The sequence below is a fragment of the Manis pentadactyla genome, chromosome 2 (genome assembly GCF_030020395.1).
Source record: "Manis pentadactyla isolate mManPen7 chromosome 2, mManPen7.hap1, whole genome shotgun sequence".
Lineage (NCBI taxonomy): Eukaryota > Metazoa > Chordata > Mammalia > Pholidota > Manidae > Manis > Manis pentadactyla.
Genome location: NC_080020.1, coordinates 137,023,223 through 137,043,956, shown reverse-complemented (window position 1 = coordinate 137,043,956; position 20,734 = coordinate 137,023,223). Strand labels below are relative to the sequence as shown.

At 51.1% G+C, this 20,734-nt stretch overlaps 1 protein-coding gene across 5 annotated transcripts in view; it reads left to right on the top strand.

Annotated features, from left to right (window-relative positions):
- Positions 1 to 429: 429 nt before the first annotated feature.
- Positions 430 to 20,734, top strand: part of TENT4A (terminal nucleotidyltransferase 4A) — a 47,347-nt gene continuing 27,042 nt past the window's right edge. For 2 of the 5 annotated variants that reach the window (XM_057496541.1, XM_036896676.2), the window contains exon 1: positions 430 to 1,804. In XM_057496541.1, the coding sequence (XP_057352524.1) occupies positions 1,122 to 1,804 (683 nt within the window). In that variant the 5' untranslated portion in view covers positions 430 to 1,121. The remainder of the gene's footprint in view (positions 1,805 to 20,734) is intronic. The other 3 variants (XM_036896674.2, XM_036896675.2, XM_036896673.2) reach the window with 2 other exon arrangements.

Below are 20,734 nucleotides of genomic sequence, written 5' to 3'. Positions count from 1 at the left end.
ACGTGGGCAGCGGGGACATGAGTGGCCGCAGCGTGACACTTGCACACGGGTCCCGGATGATAGGTTGGGACATGGGGCATTTCTGCTTTTCCACTGAGCGGCGGCCGGCGCGCGGTCGGTCTGGCACTGCCCAAACGTAGTGTGGGCGGGGTCCCGCTGACACGGCCCCAGAGGCTTCCGTGACCCGGTCCCAAAGGCGCGGAAACTTCCACTGGGCAGAGGTGGCGGCCTCGCTCCTCTGCGCATGCGCAAGACGGCCGGGAGGGTGCAGGGTCCCGGGCCCCAGCGAGCATTTCTCCACGCCTTGGCCTGTGCGCGGCGGCGGGACGTGGGACCGGTGGACGCAGGCAGGGCGCGGGCGGCGCACGGGCCTTGCCTCTTCTCTTTCGCCCACCACAGCCAAGTCTAGTCTAGGATACACGCCGCCGCGGCCACCCTGTCAGCCCCTCGCAGTCACATATCCACCCGACGAGACGCTGAGTCTTCCCGTTGAACCCCGAGGAGAGCCCTAGTGCGCAGGCGCGGTTACCATGGCGGCGGTGTCTAGTGAGGATTTGAAATCGGCCGCGCGTGCGCACTTGCGTCCCAGCGCCGGCGAGGGAGACCGTGGTTCCTCCCCGCCCCGCTCCCTCCCCGCCCCTCATTGGAGCGGAGGCGGCGGCGCCCCCTCCTTCCCCCGCGTCCTGTCGCCGCCGAGTGTGTCTTTTCGCCGCCGCCGCCGCCGCTGCAGGAGCCCGGAGCGAGCGGCGCGAGCGTGACTGGGGCCCGGCGCTCGGCGGCGGCCCTCCCGCGGGTCCCGGGGCGCGCGGCGCCTGGGCCCGCCCCCTCGGCCGGCCGGCCGCCCTCTCCGATGGCCTCTCTGCCTGGCCCGAGTGGAACGCCGCCACCGCGGCCCCCTCGCCAGCCCCGCGCCGCGTGAGCTGGCCCGACAGGCCCGAACCACCCGCGCGGCCTGACCGCGTAGCCCCGCGGCGCGCCCGGGACCCCGACGGGAGCCGCCCACCAGCCGGCCGACTCGCGGCGCAGGCCCGCCTGTCAGTCCGTCCGTGCGCGCCGCGCCGGGGCTCGGGGAGCGGCGGGGGCGGGGCCGCGGCGGGCGCGGGCCCGCGGGCGGCGCGTGGATGGATCCGCGCGTGGCCTGGATCCAGCCTGAGCAGAAGGGGCCGGCCAATGCCCTGTGGATGCAGATCTGGGAGACCTCGCAGGGCGTGGGCCGCGGCGGCTCCGGCCTCGCGTCCTACTTCTGCCTCAACTCGCCCGCGCTGGACACGGCGGCCGCGGCGGGGGCGGGGGCGGCCGGCCTGGGCGGTGGCCTGGCTGGACCCGCTCTGCCCGCCGCGCCGCCCCCGGCCCTGCGCACTGCCTTCGGGCCCGCGGCCGAGGGCGCCCGGCGCCCGCACAAGTCGCCGTCGCTGTCCTCGTCGTCGTCGTCGTCGTCCAACGCCGAGTCGGGCACCGAGAGCCCCGGCTGCTCGTCCTCGTCCTCCAGCAGCGCCTCGCTCGGCCGCGCGGGCGGCGGCCGCGGCGGCGCCTTCTTCCACTTCGCCGACGGCCCGCTGAGCAGCCCCGGCACGGCCAACGGGCACCTGGGGCCGCGAGGCCCCGCGCCCGCCGGTTCGCCGGCGCAGCACCAGTTCCACCCGGGCCGCCGGAAGCGCGAGAACAAGGCCAGCACGTACGGCCTCAACTACCTGCTGTCCGGCAGCCGCGCGGCCGCGCTGAGCGGAGGGGGCGGCCCCGGGCCCCAGGCGCCGCGGCCCGGCACGCCGTGGAAGAGCCGCCCGTACAGCCCGGGCATCCAGGGGTGAGTGCGCGCGGGCGCCGGCGGCCCTGGCAGGCCCCCCGCGCTGTCTCGAGGACGGAGGTCGGAGGCCGAGGGCCGACTCTGTTCTAAGGTTTTTATTTATATTTATTAAAACAACAAAACCCTCAAACTCCTGTTGTAAACGAGTGATCTGCCCTCATTCTAAAAGTAACCGCCGGGAAAGGGGCTGCTGAATCCGACGTGTGCAGATGGTCTCCATTTCTGCCTCTGGAGACTGGAAAGGGAGAGCGGTTCCTTCCCTCTTTTCCCTCCGCTGGAGACGCGTTAGAGACCCTTTGTCAGAGCGGACCCTGGGGTTTTTTATGTAAATAACGTTAAGTTACAGGCGGTTTTAGTATTGCCAGGGGCTTAAATGAATTTGAATGTAAATATTGGTTACATGGTAACTTTTTCCTTTTGAAAAAAAAAAACCTTTTTTAAGATGACTAGGTTTGATAGCGATACAATTTATCTAACAGTGAATTGAGAATTAACCTTTTGGGGAGGGACTTTCATGTTATTTCATTTCGTGCAAAAAATAACAAAAGCATTATCTGCAGGGTTTTTGTTTTGAAACTTAGTAACAAAGAAAATGAAAGTATCTGTAGCACATTGTTCTTTAGAAGCTGTTACATTTGAAAAACTTTATCAATCTAGAGGGGATTAGAGAAGTTGTATTTCCATTTAGTGCACTTACAGAGGGCAAGGGCCGGTAAAAATTTTTATGGGGAGGGGAGATTTGGAGCAAGCCCAGGTGAGGCTGTTCAGGTGCCAGTTCTACTTACTCATCCCCTCTGCCTTTCTGTGCTTTTCTGAACACCTAGAAACAAAATACTTGTAAGGAGGTTTTATGTCAGTATTTCAAGACTTAAATCGTAAACTTTCCTTACACAACTGCATGGAAAGGCACTAAGGGCATTTTTCAGGGTATTAGGGTTGTTACAAACTTGAGAGTCCTACAAGTCCCAGAATTAGGATTACTCCTAATGTAACTCTTTCTTGTAGTTTGTTTATTGTCATTCTAAATGTTCTTGGAAAACACTTAAATTGGTTTTACTTCAAAGTGTGTGTGATAGAGGGTGATAGCTGCATTTTCTGCATCGTGTTTCTCCTGGTTTGGGTTAGAATTGTTAATTTATTAAATTCCCTGAAGCCTGAGCAGGTACTTCAGCCCCGTGTGGGAGCCCAGTCTCCTCTCCCTACCTCCAGTTCTTGTAGAACTTCCTGAGCAGACCTGGTGGGAGCAGTTTCTTGATGGATGATATGGTACCTTAACAGTTATGAGGGGATCTTCAGGTTTCTAGTCTGTCATGTCACTGGAATTGACTCTGTGTCTCAGCTCTAGGAAACTAGGAAGACACGTGGTCTTTGCCTGTAGAGCAATTTTGGGTCCAGACAGCCCAGAGTCCCACATTTTCCTTTCATGACCTTCTGGCGGTGGTGGCATCATGTCCTTTTACAGATTACCTGGAAGCTGTTTCCTCACTCATAGATTTCTAGCTAGCCTCAGTCTACACCTTGCTGTTGACTTTATTAGGAAGTGAACCCACTACCTTCCAGGCACTTTGCTAGGATTGAGGGCAGCGATTGGCTCAGGGAGACACCTCGTGATCCTGGCTGCTAAGTCAGTCCTCCTGTTAGTGCGCCGGCCAGCACATGGGTGCTGTCTGCCCAAGGGTGCATACCTTGTTCCCCTCACCCCTGTGGGTCTCCTGCGTGGTCTTGCATCAGATCCTGTCCAGGCACCCTGTACCTTATCATCCTCATCCCGGTGCAGACTGTTGTCACTTCTACTGGAGATGGCTCAAGTAGCCCAAGGTGGTCATTCATGCATGCCAGCCCCCTCTGTGCCTTTCCCAGCCTACCAGTGGGGGGCCTTTGCCAGCGGATTGGCTCAGTTCCCAACCCTTTGGAACCTGTGAAGGCCACTGCCTGGCCCCTGTGCATGTTAGGGACTAAGCCTGAAACTCTCAGCAGGCCTCCAGGGGGCAGCTGCTCTGGGCCTGCTCCCCTTTTTTCAGGGTCTCTCCCACCATCCCCCTGCCACTCCTGTGTCCTGTTAGAACTCAGCTCAGAGGCCAGGTGGCATAGGGTGAGAGTGGGTCCTGAGGCAGCCAGGAGTTGTGCAGTGTGACTTACCTAAGCAGGGGCTGTTACAGTGCTCATGTTAATGTCCCTTGTTTCTCTTCATTGGCCACCCTTCCCTGCTGGCCTCTATGGGTGGTGTGTACTGTGCCCCTGTGTGACTCTGGGTCTGTACATTTTCTGCCATCTCTGCTTAGAGGAGTAGCCTGCTAGGGTTGCCTGCCATGTGTCTGGAAGAGCAGGGTACCCTCTCCTTCGTTTATTACTTGGAATCCTCCTAGCAGACTGCCCTGTTTGAGAAGGAAGAGAGGGGGCCTGGGAAAGCAGAGTAGTGGCTGAGCCGCCGAACCATGCCTGTGGTTAGAGGAGGGGGGTGCCTGCATGATCATTTCCCCCTGGGCTTACAGAAAACATAACCTTTGGGTATCAGGAAATAGGTCTGTCTGGAACTTGCCCCTGGCCAGAGTGATGGGAAAGGCCACCAGAAAGTCCTTCACATGTGATGTAGAGAGGGAAAGAACTGAGATAGGAGAGCCCATGGCCTGGCCAGTAGAAAGGGACCTCAAGGATGAGAAGCTGCTCAGACTCACTAACAGGCATTTCTGGAAAGAGTGGATCCTCAAGAGAGGGTGGTGGCGGGAGCTTGAGTAGTATCACCCAAACCCAATAGGGCCTTTGCCTGGTAGCCCATGTGGTCACCAGCACTGCTCATTCTTTCCTGGAGAGGAGGTTTTCACCCTGGTGGCCTGGCCTTGTGAGATGATCAGTGGCTTCCGTCCTTGACTAAAAGGAAAAAGCAGCAGGTGAGAGGGACAGGGATTAGTGTAAAGCCTTCCCTGGGGAGGTGGTGGTGAAGGCAGGGAGGTAAGAGTCGTTTTGCAGCTGCCTTGGTTCTAGTTTTTGTTCCATTTTTTGGTTGAACTCTCCAACTTTTGAGAACCCTGGGGGATAGTGTGAGATGTGCTCTCTACCCGGGCTTCTGACCTAGAAGTTGGGGCAGGTGTGTGGACAGTTGTGTGTCACTTTCATGTGCCTCATCTCCTGAGCCCGCAGAGCTTTGCTACTTTGCCCTGCTCTGTCTCAACAGCTTCACAAACCACCTCAGTTTAAAGGTAAAGAGAAGTCCTGCGTGGGGAAGGGTGGGGCGTGGGCCGGTCCTTTGCCCCATCCTCCCTGTGCCTGGTGGAGCTCCGGAAGAGCACGGTGGGATGAAGGAAGGCTCCTAGCCCCAGGCAGACACCTGCAGTCTGGGCCCTGCCCAGGCTTCACTTGGTCGTCCAGCCTCTCGAAGCTTGCCCCCTTGTGCATGACTGCACGTGCAGCATCCTCTCTGCTGCAGCTCCCTTGACAATATTACTTTTATATGTCTTCTGTTCTCTCAAAGAAGATGCCATTTTTCATCTGAAGTTTCTGAGAAACTGACAGATGTCATTCATAGGATGTGGGAAGCCATGTTCTTGGGCCCTGGCCAGGGTTCTTTCTAGCTGTGCATGCGTGCTCTTGGCTCTGTTTTGGTGGAGTCAAAGCCTTGTGTTGCATCCAGGATCCCTCCTGTCCCTCTGAGGTTCTGCCTATCTTGGCACTACCTGAGGTCGAGTGAATGGGACCGCCCAGCATATTCTCATGGGGACCGAGGACAAGGGCAGAAGGCACAGGGGAAAGCCCAGCAGGGCCTACCACAGGCCATGGCCATGTTACTCTGGCAGCTTCTCCCCCGGAGCTCTTCCTGGGAACATGGCGGGGGCACAGGAGAGGTTACTGCCAGATCCACCTCAAAAGCTGATGGGCCACACATGGGCCTTGTTTTTTGAGTGTTTGTCCTCTGGGACCCAAAGGTACAAGGTCATGGAGGGAAACAGATACAGCCACACCATGCACATTTGCTGCTGCACGGAACTCTGAAAACTCAGCTCCCGTGCCAGCCCTCCTCCCGTTCAATAGCAGCACTCGTTCTGCCCGTTGCCCTGTGGTGTGCCTCTCTGCAAAGTGAAATTGAGCATTTAGTGCAGGATGCCGGCTGTGATGAAGTTGAGAACAGTGGTGCTCAGTCACTGGTAAACAAGGATGGGCAAAGTCAGGACCTCTGGCACTTGGAGAAGCAGCTGCTGAGGCAGAGTGTGGGTGTGGGACAGATTCTCTGGGAGGGAGGATTTGCAACATTGGACAGGCCACAGGGTGCAGGGGTCTTTGGGAAAATGGAGACTTCACGTGTTTTTGCAAAAAATGGCCTTATTAATGCTCATGCTGTACAAGCCAGAGTTGGCAATGTGGACTGTGTCTTGCTACTGTGAGCTTATGATGGCAGAGCAATACCAAAGCAGTGCCATTTGCTGCCTAGAAATAACATGTGGTTATGACTTAATATTTTGTAAAGTAATTTTAAGTAAATATTTTAGAGTAAAAAATTATTTTTTCATAATCTTAACATTTGTATTTCAAGGTGACATCTCAGACCTTAGTTTGTTCACTATTTATTATGAAATTTTGGTTGTCATTTTAAGTGGATTCAGGTGAATGGCCTGTGGGAGGAGAGGTAACAGGCATGCTCAGACAGTGAGTACTTTTTTATGCCTTGGTGAGGTCAGCATGGCTTAGAATTTGTTTGTTTTTTTTTCAATTGTGTAGTGAAAGAGGGTTGTAGTAAAAAGCAGAAAAAAAAGACCCAAACATAATCCTTTTGATGTTCAAGTTTGGAAATGATTTTGATGATGTGGCCAGAATGCAGGCTAACAGGAGAAGGGGGGACTGCATCAGACTAACTAGATTCATAGGCAGTTATGTAAGCCACAGTGTCATCTCAAAATTGCCAGTGGCCAGGGTGGCTGTGGGGAGGCCCATCTGGAAGTCTCTGCCCAGCTTGTCAGGGGCTTCTCCTCTCAGAAGGCTGCTGAGTGAGCATGGCGTCTGAGTATGGCAGATGGGTGATCTTAGTAATTAAGACAGATGCTCGAGACACCTGCGCTGGTGTAAATATGTGTCCTGAGTGAGGTGGTCAGGGGCGCATTTTCCATCAGTTTGGGGTTTGTGCTACAAAATAAAGCATTTTATCCTAAGAGTTCTGTGCTGTCTTCATTTTCTGCTGCTGTGTAACCACCACAAACTCAGTGGCTTAAAACAACATTTATTGCCTCAGTTCCTGTGGGTCAGAAGTTGGGGATGGCCAGGCTGGGTTCTGTGCTCAGGTTCTCACCAGGCGGCAGGTGTTGACCACTGCGTTCTCCGCTGGAACTCAGGGTCCTCTTGCAAGCTCATTCCTGTTATTAGCAGAATTCAGTTCCTTGCCATTGTAGGACTCAGGTCCCTGATTCCTTGCCGACTGCCAGCTGGAAGCCTGTCAGCTCCTTCAGGACACCTGCTTTCCTTGTTTTGTAGCCCCTCCATGTTCAAACCATGCTGTGAATCTCTGACCTTGTTTCCCAGTTGGAGGAGGCCCTCTGCTTTAGGGGCTCATGTAATTGAGTCAGATGTAACTTTCCCTCTGAAGGGCACGTGAACATACAGCATGATCCCAGGAATGATGGTGACTTCATCATGGCCATGGTTCAGGGGTTTGGGGTGGAATCTGCTGGCTGCGGCCTGCCACATTCGCTGGCCTTCTCCTGTAGGTGGACTCCCCTGCCTTGGGAAGAAGGGTGATGAGGCTGTGGTTTTCTTTTCCAGCTCTTCTCTCCCTTGACTGGCTCCAGCCTGTCACCATGACTCTTGCAGTTGCTGCTCCTGTTTTCTAGCTTGGTTGTCACCACTGAACTCGAAAGTAACCACAGCGAACATAGCTTATGAGTGCCTTTTTAGTGCCCCTCTATGGGGACTGTTCTTAAAATATGCCATCTGAGAGAGCTTGACAGGAAAACCGTGTGCATGACTACATGGACATTGTGGTGAGGGACACTGTTCAGAGGTATCCTGCATGGGCTGTGTCTGTGTGGAGGTGGGAGGGCAGGGAAGGTCTTGACTCACCCAGATTGCCTCTCAAATCCATTTCTAAGTACGTAGTCATCCATCTTTGCTTTGCTGACAACCCCATGCCATTTGTCCAGGCTAATGGGAGTGGGGGCTTGCCTAGGACCTCTGCTTCCGAGCACAGTGCCTCCTGCTGGAGGAGCAGGAAGATCCCCACACTGTTCTTCCCTCTTTCTGCAGATGTACTATTCTTAAAACCTGACCCCTGCCCTCCTGCATCCCTTAGAGAAGGAGGGGCCGAGGCTTAGCCTGCATTCCCAGTGTCAAGCAAACGCTACTTGCTGCCTTCGAATAAGCATGATGAATGAATGAAAAAAGAGGGTCTGTCAGCTTAGGTGAGCAAGGTAGGGCTGGCAAATCTACATAGTTAAATAAACAGAATGCTAAATATAACTTTTGTTGTTTGACATAGAGTTTTTAAAGATTTGGTTGCTGACTCTGAAATTTTTTAAAGAACTGTCTATTGTGATTTATCTGCCTATCTTCCTGAAGAGTGTGCTTAAACCAGTTGATACCTTGCAATATAGAATGTATATTTCAAAAAAAATCTTTATTTGAAAGACATTCCCATTTAGTTTTAATGGTCTCTCTTCTCTTAAAATTAATACCCAACCAAGAAAAGTTAGAAGACAAGGAGAGGTGTGAAGATAAATTGCCCATCATTCGGCCACCTGGTGGGTGTCCTGGGCTTCAGAGGCACTGCCTCCCATTGCCCGGTGGCGAGGAGAAGGTTGGTTTTCCCTCCAGGCCAGGCGGCTCTCTGCGAAAGATTTATCCATCTCCTCCCTGACAGGCGGACTAGATGGGCCTACCTCTGAGGTTCCCGTTGGTAGGGAATGCCTTTGATTTTCAGCAGCATGCCTTTTTATTGTGGGTTTACACTCTTTTAAATTCCCAAATCAGTTGCTCTGCATAGGCAAATAGGTTCTCCTGTGGTTTTTGATCAGAATTAGTTTCCTAAATGATAGATATGAATGCAGGTAGTTTAATATCATTCCATTTTTGCAAGAGATTTCACATCATATTGTTTCTGAATTTCTGTGGATCTGAAAGAATGGCTAGGATGCAGGAGTTTAAGGAAAGTGAAAACTCGATATTTCTGTTTTTGTTTTGAACTGTTTGTCTGGAATAGGTTCCCAGCATTGGGAGGCACGTGAGGCCTTGTGCTTGTCTGGTCAGCTTGAATCATGTCCTCGGGTAGCCTGCCTCACAGGCTAGTTTGGGCTGGTTTCCCTGTGGGTTCTGACCCATGAACCTCGGTTTCCCCGTCCACGAAGTGGGGCCTGTGACATGAAGGAGCCTGGGAAGCACTGTGTGAATTGTCACGGGAGGTGGGTGGGTGGGCCAGGACTAAATAGGCTGCCCGTTTCCTTCCCTTTCCTCCTCTTTCCCCGAATGAAATTGAAACTGAAAATTATGTGGTTCTTGTTGCCAACGGGAGAGAAAAAGCCTTTTGCTTGGTTTTTGAAAAGACAGGCAACTTCCCCCCTCAGGCCAAAACTTTTCTCTTGGAGAAACTGTTGAAATCTTCAGGGAAGGCTGTAGGCCCAGCTGGAGACCAATGCGAGGCTGTAGAAATACTTTCTCCTTTGAAACCAACGTTCTTTTGTTTTGAAAATTTAAACAATGCCTTAGTGATGTGCTCTGTAGTTTTTAAGTGAGAATCTTATCCCAGTGTTTTAGAGGTACCCTTGATATAGTATTATGGGTGTGTGTGGCTGTTACCTTTTTAAAGTTGGGGTTTTTGCTCTGTGCACATAGTAGAAAGGGTGGATGTTGTATTATTTCTATGAGCTTTTTGCAGTTTCTGACACATGTTCTGTTTACATGGAGAAAACAAAAGTAAGGCCAGGAGTGTTGGAGCTGGAGTAGTGGAAGGTTCTGAGAAGATGGGAGAGAGCTCTCTTTCTGTGTGGTCCAGTCCAGCAGCCACTAGTCAACGTGTAGCCACTGAATACTTGAGGTGTGCCTAGTACAGCTGTGGAACTGAAGTTTAATTGCATTTAATTTTAATTAAGACTGAAATAGCCTTATGTTTGGGAAGCACCGAACTGGAGTAACCTTAGACTCTATTCAAAACACAGTGTTTGATTCAGTAACTGCTGCCTAAATAAACTCAAAAGGCAGCAAGAGCTGTGCTGCTCAGCAAGTTACCACTGGAAAGCTCTAGAATTTGTGCTTCTGAGTTTCTAGTGTAAATCCTTTCCAAAAGACTGCCGTCTTAGGAGTATATGATGCCTAAGATGGGGGGCGGGGGCAGCAGAGTGTGACAGGAAGCACCTTGTGGGTGCTGCATGCAGTCCCACATGTAGCTGGTAGGCCTCAAGCCCTTTTGTGCACCAGGACAGTGGCACGTAACCCAGACAGCCTCTTCCCAGCTGGGCCGGCTCCCTGGTGGCTTAGCAACCCTGTGGCTCACAGTGTGTGGGGCTGTGCATGAGTCTCTTCCTCAAGTTCTTGGAGCAGGACTGTGAAATGGGCAATGCTATTACTATTTTGTAGAGAGAAAACCAAAGCCTAGACAGACTAACGTGATCTGGCAGAAGGTGCTGCACTTGGAAATGTCAGTCCAGCGCTGACATCAGGGAACTCCAAACAGCTTTAAGTGAAGGAGGCATCCCCAGGATGCAGGGGATGGGACCTGGTGGCCTGCTCTACAAACCTGCTTTAAATGTGTCTGTAGAGGGCCTTTTGCTTTCTGAGAGAGAGAAGATTTGGGGAGGGGAAAACCTGGATTCCCCTATAAGGACTTTGACAGTCAAATGACAAATGACAGAGGTGCCAGAGGTGGGGTGGGGGACCCCAGGGGAGGACCTGGGGACAAGAAGCTAGTCTTGTTACTGGTTACTGAAGTTCCTATTTTTCCCAGACATTCCAAAGCTGGCCTGGAGGGAAGTTGTGGTGGAGGGAGCAGGACCCCTACCATCTGCATTATTCTGGAAGTCACAGTCTACGAAAACAGAGCATTTGATGAGTTGCTATTTTATCTGAAGACAATTGCAAGACAGAAATCAGGACCCGTGAGCATTTGCTGACTGCCTCCTTGGGTAGGCACGGCCTTTGCTGTTGTTCTTGTGTTTTCCCAAGTTTTCTTAACAATACTTCATTTTAAAGAGAGACAAATTAAGCTTTAGTAGATGTAAGCATCTTGCCAAAGCTGCAACTAAAAAATAAAAGAACTGGGCCTCAAAAACAGGCCTTACTGACAAGAAAGTCCATGTACTTTACCACTGCCTCCCCAGTAGGGGAATTGGTGCCCTTGAATTAGGAGCAAGAACTTGGTGAATTAGCAGAGATGGGGTCTGTAGTACAATGCAGTCAAGGGCATTTTGGTTACAGGCATCTTCTCTAAATTTAAGCAAACACTTTTAGAAATTGAAGGACAACTCAGAAATGATGGCCAAAATATACAAGGGGATACCTTGCATAGTTTGGGAAATGCAAAGAAATTCTGAAGTATTGATATACATTATCTCATCAAAAAAAACAGATGAATCTATGTGGAGGTTGTGGCTCTGTCAAAAACTGACCCACAAGAGACTGATGTAAAAACCTAAGTACAAGCATGATGGATAGAAATGAAAATATAGGGCTGAGACCAAATTCCAAACAATGGTAACCTGTGAGAATTGTCACAGGCTAAGGCTTGGAATGAACTGAAGCTTGCAAAATAGGTAAGAGTGCAAAGGGCTTTTTAGAGTAAGACCATAGAAAGTTAAGGATCTGTGGTTGGGAGGATGGCTCACTATTCTCAGAGCCTTCCTTAGCACATGGGGCTTCAGCTGTTCCTTTGCTCTCATCAAGCGTGCAGTCTTCAGCACCTGCCACACCAAAACTCATTGCTGGCCCTCCGAACCCTGCCCTTTAGGCCATGTCTCCTGCTCCCTGCCCTCTCAGGAGAGGGAGGGCTCTTGTCCTCTCCAAGTGCAGAAGAGGGAGACAGGCAGGAGGCCAGATGGCTGGCAGGCCCACAGCACATGGAGGGGCAGAGCCTGCATTGGTTCCTGGGCTATCTGGGTTCAGAGCCTGACTTTTTAACTCTGGACATGTAGAACAAAGAGGGAATTATCCCAAGATAATTCCAACAAGGAAAACACATTGAATTAGGCGAGGTTCGGTCTGTGGATCGAGAGAAATGACATCATAGGAGTGATTGCAGATGTCATCATGGGGCTCTGCCCAGGCTCAGAACTCCCCAGGGACCCCAGGGATGGACATCTTTGCCCCAGTCTCCCCAAGAGCATTGTGAGAGTAGCTTCTCACGAACCAGGCAGGAGGCCTGGTGCTGTTGCCCTGCAGTTGGAGAGGGACTCCTTTAAGGGGCCAGTGACAGCAATGCTGTGTGATGCTGTGCCTCTTACAGGTTTGTGTGCCCATTGCTTTAAAGTTAGTTTCCAGGAGTGCTTTATGCTGATTTTTAGGTAATGATATTGATTTTATAAAACAGATTCATGTGTGTGGAGAAAGTGAAGGTTCCTGTGGCCAGTATTCTCACCTGGCCCTGGTTGTCCTGCTCAGTATACACATGTGGGCAATACGTCGTTACTGACTCTCTATAAAGAGCTCCTCCCAGTGCTCTGGGTGACATGGTGGCACGGTTGCAAGGCTGCAGGAGAGCAGAGACTGAAATGGCTGTGGGGATAGAGAGGCCCAGAGGCAGAGACCGGCTTGCTGCATGCAGACTCGCTCTGAGTGGACAGGATTCTAGTGACTGACCTGCCACTGTGGGAATAAAGTTGGGTATAAACCCTCTCACCCCAAGAAAGTTCCATTGTCATTTGTTGTTTTCATTGAATCCATAGTGAACTTGCCTGGGACTGAAACCCATTGGCAAGACAATTGGCGACCTTGGCAGGATTCACTGTTGACCAAGGAACAGAACAGGCCGCCCTCACGGGAGGACTGTTTCAGCAGCTGCACCTGTGGATGAGGAGAACTTCAGGTGTCCCCCAGTGGACGTGTGGTCCGACGTGGCTGGCCTCCCAGAGGACTGGGCCCCACTCCAAGGCTGGGAAGGGGTGGAGGCGTCACCTGAGGCAGTAAAGTTGGCCCTCAGCAAAATAGGGAATTCCTTAGAGAAACAGAGTGTCTGTGAGGCTGTGGGAACTGTGGTGAGTTTTCTCACAATATTGAGAAAGGCTGTAAGGGAGAAAGACGTCCTCCTGCAGGAAGCACGAGAAGAGGCAGCATGGGAACATGAGCAACGAGGTGCCATTGAAGAGGTAAAATATTTGTTGGTGACTGAAATGGCGTCCCTACGAGGTGCTGTGGAAATGGCAGAGGAGGTCATGGCAGCCTGAGAGGAAGCAGCACGAGGAGCAGCAGCACGAGAGCACAGGCTGCCAGGGGCCGTGGGGCAGGTGGAGGGGGCAGTGGAGCCGTCAGCCCCAGAAATGGAGGAGCGGAGGTTTCATGAACAGGTGGGGGTGGAGGCCCTGCCGGTGCCCGAGGCATCAGCCCCTCCTCGGGTGAAGCCCCACCCTGTTGGAAGCTGGTGGAAACCCCAGAAGAAAATAAAGACTCAGCAACCACGGGTTCCTCCAGGAGAGGTGCAGCCCCCACCCCAGGTCTTGGAGGGTCTATGCTCTGCTCCTATCCTCAGGTTCAAGCAATGAAAGCACAAAAGGTAATACAGTCTGCTTCTCGAAGGAAGTATTTAAAGGTCCCCATGAAGGTCAGGAGGATCCAGATGTGGGTTAATTTGATTCAGGAGCCAACAAAGAAATTGGATGGAAAGACAAATAGGTTCTTACTGGAGCTGTGGCAACAACTGAGACCAGAGCAGCAGGTCTGGCCGCTGAGGACAAAGAAGCAGAAGCCAGAGACAAAGCAGCAAGATCGGCTAGTGTGTCTGCAAGACTTTCTGCCGGAGAGGCTGGAGAAGGTGGGTATTGTAAGGCTCACCCATGGTCCTTTGGGTTAACTCATTTGAGTAGAACTGGTTTGAATACAGCCAGGGTAACCACTTGGTGGCAATGATCTCCTCAGGCTTGAGAGTTATTATAATTTGTTGTAATTTTTGTTATTTGTACATTGTTGTAGCCTCTGTTGTTATTATGGAATTTGGTTATAATGTTCCAGCTTCCTTGCACAGGGACTATTGCAGAGGATTGAGGGCACATAGACTGAGAGGTGAGAATCCTGGAGGGGTGTTGTGTCGATAAAGTGAAGGTTCCTGTGGCCAGGATTCTCCCCTGGCCCTGGTTGGCTAGCTGACTACACACGTGTGGGCAATACGTTGTTATTGACTCTATGTAAAGAGTTCGGCCCAGTGCTCTGGGTGACACGGTGCATGGCCACACGGCTTCATGAGAGCAGAGGCTGGAGTGGTGGCAACGCCAAGGACAGGGACTGAGACGGCTGCGGGGGCAGAGAGGCCCAGAGGCAGAGACTGGCTTGCTGAATCCAGACTCGCTCTGAGTGGATGGGATTCTAGTGATTGACCTGCCACTGTGGGAATAAAGTTGGATACAACCCTTGCACCCCAAGAATTTTGTTCTCATTGAATCCGTAGTGAACTTGTCTAGGGCTGAAACCCATTGGCAAGACAATGTGTATTTAAGAAAAAAAGCAGGAAGTTAAAAAGTCATCGATTTGACCATTCAGAAATAACAAAGTATGATTAGGAGGCAGCCATTGTAGCCCTCTCCCTGCGCCCATGTGTGGATGGGCAGAGTAACCAACAGAAATTCATGTTCTCTTTAAGTACAGTTTATTAAATTATTTTGCTTCAAAGTAAAAGTAATGTTCAACTTCAGATAGTACTAACTTCTAAGAGAGACTGCTGCAGCTGAGACAGAACAAGGTGATGACCTTAAGTGGCGGAGTGCAGAAAAATCAGAGGAGTTTTAATGAGACCATGTTGGTTTGCTTGCTACTCTGTAGGGTGACATTTAGCCCTTGCTGTGGACTGAATTGTGTTCCCCCAAATTCATATGTTGAAGTCCCAACCCTCAGTGTGATGGTAGTTGGGGATGGGGTCTTGTGGGGTGGTTAGTTTCAGGTGAGGTCCCCAGAGTGGGGCCTCATCCTGGAATTAGTGTCCTTTTAAGATGAGACCCGGAGGCCTATGTGCTTACTTTCTCCATGCTGTGAGGACACAGGGAGAAGGTGGCCATCTGCAGACCAGCAGAAGGGCCCTGACCACACCTGCCCATGCTGGCAACCTCATCTCGGACTTAGAGCCCCAGAACTGTGAGAAGGACATTTGTTTATTCAGTTGCCTGGTCTGTGGTATCCTGTTATAGCAGCCCAAGCAGACTAAGACAGCCCTTTTGTATATCTCCCCACCTCCTGATTTGTGTTATGTCTTTGTCACCATGTGTTAAGCATTAGTATTTTGTGTGGTAATTACAGCCACTACCATTTATTGGGTTCTTACTGAGTGCTGGGCTCTATTCTATATGCTTTGTCTGTATTCACAAATCTTCATGACAGTGCCCCGTGGGGGATGCCATTAGCATCCTCTTGTTCCATGTGAGGAAACTGAGGCAGGGAGCCACAGGGCAGATCGGCCCCAAGCAGTCTGGGCTCCGGATGATTCTGTAATTCTGCCTCAACACAGGAAACCACACTTCGCGGTCGATCCGTTTCTGTTTTGTATTTACCAGACTTCTTGCTCACTGCTGCCAATGTGGAAGGCCCCCCACGTTCCTGTTCCTGCTGTGCTCCATCAGGGGTGCCTTTCCATGCAGGGCTCCACGTGCTGCACTGTCCTTGTGGCCTTTCTGCCCAGAGCAGTGTTGCAGGGCCAGCCCCTGCCTCCCCTCTCAGCAGATAGTGCTCTGCAAGACTGATTCCCCTGCTGGGGGGCCTGCCAGTCCGGGGCTCCTCTTGTCCTCACTGGGCCTTTCTTGCAATGTCTGTCTGGGCATCGTCCAGGCATTTCTCCCTGGATCGCAGCTGCCCTCCAGGCATAGACCCACCTGCCTTCCTAGGGAGCCTGGCCTCTGAGGCTTTCCTGGGTTACTGGTTGCACTCCTTTATGGTGGGATTGTCTGCCCTCCAGCTAGACCTTTTCCCTTGGGTGACTTGACTCATTTTCTTTTTCCTGTGTATTCATCTCACTTACATAGGTTCTTCTGGCTTTGGTCTGTTACCTTAATCCAGTAGCTTCCCTGTGTCCTACCTGCTGTTTGTCAGCTTTTAACCTCCTAACCCAGTTCCTTATCTGGGACTTCTGTAAAAGCAGGCACTGTTGATTTTCCTTAACTTGTGTTCTCTGTACTGGGTTTGTTGTTTTTATTGTGTACTGATTCCTTCCCTTCTTTTTTTAGCTACAGCATGAGGGTATGGTTGCTGCCCCTGCCAGGGCAGACCTTGTGGCCAAGTTTATACTGGTGGAACATGAATGTGAACTTCAGGAGCCCTTTCCACCTCACCTGAGAACTTTCAGTGCAGGCTGAGGGTTTGAAAGGCTGGCAGTGTCTTTGGCTGGCTTTTCTGGGATTGGATGGCCCCTGGGTAGAGAGAGTTGATGGGCTACCTTCTTGGGGCCTGAATTGCTTTGCTTTCTCAGGGGTTAGTTTTTCCGGTCCTGTCTTCATGACACTGGATTACCTCAAGAGCCTGGTGGTCCCGTTTGCCCTGAAGTTGGCCCGGTGGGGGACAGATGCCCCCACTGCTGGTATCTCAGACGCAGGCTCCCCTGTTGTCCTCAAGGCCATTCTGGCTTCCTCTCCTTCCCCCAGCCTTCCAAATTCATCCTTGCCTGGGGGGACTTGGTCCAGTCCTCCTGCAGAATGCTGTCTCCTGACCTCTGCATATCTGACTTCTGGACCTTGTGACTTGGCTGCAGTACCAGCTCTTGAGGAGGCCATTGCTGGCCACCTAACCTAAAGTCACAGAGAAGGCCGTGGGCCACCTTGGGGATTGGCATAGCATATATACTTTTTGGGTTATTTTGTATATTCTCTCTCCTCTCTATGCCTCCCCCTTCCCCCACACTCAGAGCAGGGGCCTTATTTCTTTGGTCCTGCTCACTACTCTGCAGCCAATATCAGAACAGTGCCTGCTACGCAGCAGGTTTCCAGGAAACAGCTGTGAATAATGAATCACATCTGCTCTCTGCACTTCAATGTTGACTTACACCTTCGGGTCCAGTAAGTTCTTTCCTTGCCTTTCAATTTTTGGTAATTTTCCAATGCTGTGTGTTGTCCTTTTTCTTAAAAAATATTTTGGACATTTTCTTGGGGCCTTGGAAGGCTGGTAAGTTCTTGTCCTGCCACCTTGAGCCAGAACCCCTGAACCACTCTCCTGAGACTAAGAGTTTGACATGTCTAGTTCATGCTGTGGGGAGTTGGCACACTGACTTGCTTCCTCCTTTAAACCAGAAGGAAACAATCCTGGCTGATTGAATGAAAAGTAAACATATGATAATAAAAGTTACATTAGTTTCATCCTGATATTGAAATCAAACTTTACTCTGATGCATATACAAATATTGGATACAACAAAGCTGAATAGCTTTAGTTGCATAGACTTGTTGGGTCTGGTAATGCACTGTAACTGCGGGACAGACTGGCTGTGGATGGCCCTGGCTCCTGGCAGGCGATGAGCACCTTTACCAAGTGCCTTTCCAGTCCTGGTGATATGGAGAGGGATGCTCATGTCCTCTGTCAGGGCTGTTTTGCACATGGGCTGGCCTCTTGAGGGGCACTGGGATGACTTGTCCCATGAGGGTGGTGGCAGTGGGAGGCTGGGCATTACTACTGAATGGTCAAAGCCAGGCAGGTGGTGGGGAAGGAGCTGCTTAGCACGGTGGAGTGGGAGGGTTCGGTGGTCAGCCTGTAGGCGCGGTGGAGCTGCTAAACCGGGGGCTCAGGGAGCACTTTGAGCAGCAGGGAGCAGGCACACCGTAGAAGTGCTGCTGCCTCCTGCCAGATGTGTGGCTCAGATGGCATCTCACCTATGAGCCATCCCGTAAAGGCGTGGGTGCCTGTCGCGGCTATACTCAAGGAGGTGTCTCACAGTGCCTAGCCAGAAAAAGCAGGTAAATGTCTGCTGAGGAGAACACTGATGTGGTAGTGTCACTAATGAATTTTAAGTTGTTACCTAAGTCTGAATGCAGCCTTGGAGTCCTACCCAACACAGCCTTCTGGCAGCAGTGCCTTTGCTGAGAGCTGGCACAGTAGATAAAACTCGTTAGCCGCACCTGGTGTGGTGTGGCCAGAGGAAGCTGGGCACTTGAGAGAACACCTCCTTCCTCGCATGGGTGTCCTCTGGGTCCTGTCTTCCACATCTGCAGAGGTTTTCCAGGGATTGTGGGTAGCTTTTCTAGGAGCCCTATGTTTTAGGAGGGGTGTCAGCTGCAGTCTGGGGTAGCTTCTTAAACCAGTGACGTGGGGTGGCACTAGAACCAGAATTCCAGTGCTGAAGGGGCTGCTTAGCCTTTGGGACCTTGGAGCTGAGCAGAGTCACAGGAGTTCCCAGGACCTCTGGGATGCCGGGCGTGGCTTGCCCTTGGCTCTGACAGCCAGAAGGGAAGCCCGTGCTGGTTTGGCCTTGGTGCAGAGGCTGAAGGAGACCAGAGTCTTAAAGAAGACCTAAGCACAGTGATGGCTGCCTTTAACTTTTGGGGCAAAGTCAGTGTCAGTAGAGCTGAAATGGTAACGTTGGTTTTGTTTATGATTATAAAAGCAATAATGGACTTAACGGAGGAATTTGGAAAATACAAAAAAGAAACTACCCATAAGTTTCCGGCTTACATTTGAGCAGATTTCTTTCTGATTTTTTAATGCTACCTTAAATATGTCACAATATGCCATTTTATATTTGTTTCCTAGATAAGTGGTTCTTCTGTCATTGAAAGCTCTTTAAACAATTTTTAAATATTGTATGGATGTATGTTATTTTCTAAATAATTAGAGACATATTACAACTTTCACTCTTCATTAGGGACCACAGTGAGTTTCCACATGTTTCTGTATGTTGAGTCACCTCCTGAGTGACACCACATGTGTCCAGTAGCTCACGTTCAAGAGTTACACAGCTCTGGGTTTGAGTCCCAGTTGCGTGATCTTGCGCCAGTTACCATTTGTCTAACAAACCCTTAGTTTTCTCACCTGTGAAATGGAGATGAGTATTTGCTTCAAAGACTATTTGGGAGGCACTGATGAAAATGCTGGCAATGTGGATGGTATCGTGTTAAATCTCAAACATTAAGTTTTCAAACTCATATTAATCCTTCCTCCTTGAAAGATTATCCCAGGTCACCTTCCCATTGATGGTAAGACTCTGGACAAATGACAGGAAAAACTAGCTAATTTAATTTCAGTAATGATCTAGCCACTTGAGCTAGCAAGCAAGGCTTAAGACCTCACCTTCAGATGCAGCCATGCAGTTCCCTGTGAGCACCCTGCAGGTGGCCTTCAGTGGTCTGTGATTGTGCCTTGGCTGCTGAGCATGGCTCTGGGGCACATGTGGTTCAGGGAAGTGTCTTCCGGGCCTCTCCTTGTGCTCTTCTCGGGTGTTGGGCCTGGATTACATTGTGGAATTTGTAGGACACTAGAGTCAGGAGACTGAGGCCCTTTGGTTATTTTTGCCCCATGATGGGCTGAGGACGTGCTGAACAAGTGGGGTGCTTCCTGCTAGGGTTGCTCCACTGGTACCCAAGGCATGGGTCAGTCATTCTTGGGTTTTAATGCAAGATGGCATGTAATGGTTCTCAGTCGTTCTGACCCCATCCCTGGAGTGTCTGTTTGCTCAGCTTGTGAACTGTTGGGTTGGCTTTATCCTGTCTATGGGAAGCTCCCAGGTGCCTCACCAGAGCTCTCTCTGTAGAGAACAAGATCAGCATGTCTTGTCTTCTCTAGCTGTGGGATCAGAAGAAATGCATTAAATTATTTTTGCCATGGCTTAATTTTAAGCTGGTATCTGAGCTCTTGCTTTCGGTTCCAAGAGGAAGAGGAGATTGTTCTCTAGGCTCTAGATGGCCCCAGGGCCTTTGCTTAGCATTTGCAGTATACTTGGGTTTGATCTGCCAAAGCAGAAGAGTGTCATCTCTGCTTGCCTTCAGTTCAGGTTCTGAATGGCCCTGGGGCAGCCACTTCCCCGGGGGTTCAGTGTGACCCACCCCACAAGGGGTATTGGAGGGAAGGGGAAAGGAAGCTGACTTTGCTGGGAGCTTAATTTGCATGTGTTTACATGCACCATGGTTCCTGCCCTGGTGACTCCACAGCTGCAGAGCCCTCTGCCTTGGCTATTTGTGACTGCTCTTGGGTCTCAGCTTCCCCAGGGCTGCAGTGCCCTCCCAGCCCAGCTCCTGCCTGTTGCTTAGCAGTTGGGCCCTCCATTTACAGTAGCTTCTCCCCAGGGCCTCACCCTTCCATTGACATTTAAATCACAGACACAGGTGGCTGCTTTCAGAGCCCCTTTGCAGACAGAGCGGTGCACAGATAGGTCTGTCAGGAGTGGAGAGAAGTCAAGGCACAGGCAGGCCCTGAGGGCAGGTTGACGGGCACCTTAGTTCCTGCAGCCGCTCCAGTGAAGGCATAAAGGGACACCCTGGAAACACGGGAACTCTCTAAGCTGCAGTTCACTTGCAGTTAGTTTCCTTCCACTTCTGAGCTTAGATTAAAAAACAAAAATTAACCTTTGAATATCTGATTCAAAGTTTTCTAAATAATTGAAGATATTGATTACCTTGTAATATAATTAAAAATAAATAAAGGTGATTTATATACTTGGCTCATTAACTGTATCAGTAAAGCAGTACTTTAAACAGGACCATCCACCCTAAAATAGAGGTTGCTCAGGGAGGAGGTGGACGCCAACTCAGACCCCTCTGTGCAGCAGGTCGAGCCTGTCTTCTCACAGTGAGAGTGCATCCACGCGGCCCTCAAAATAAGTACAACCCCAGTAGTTAATCCAGATATTTTCATGAAG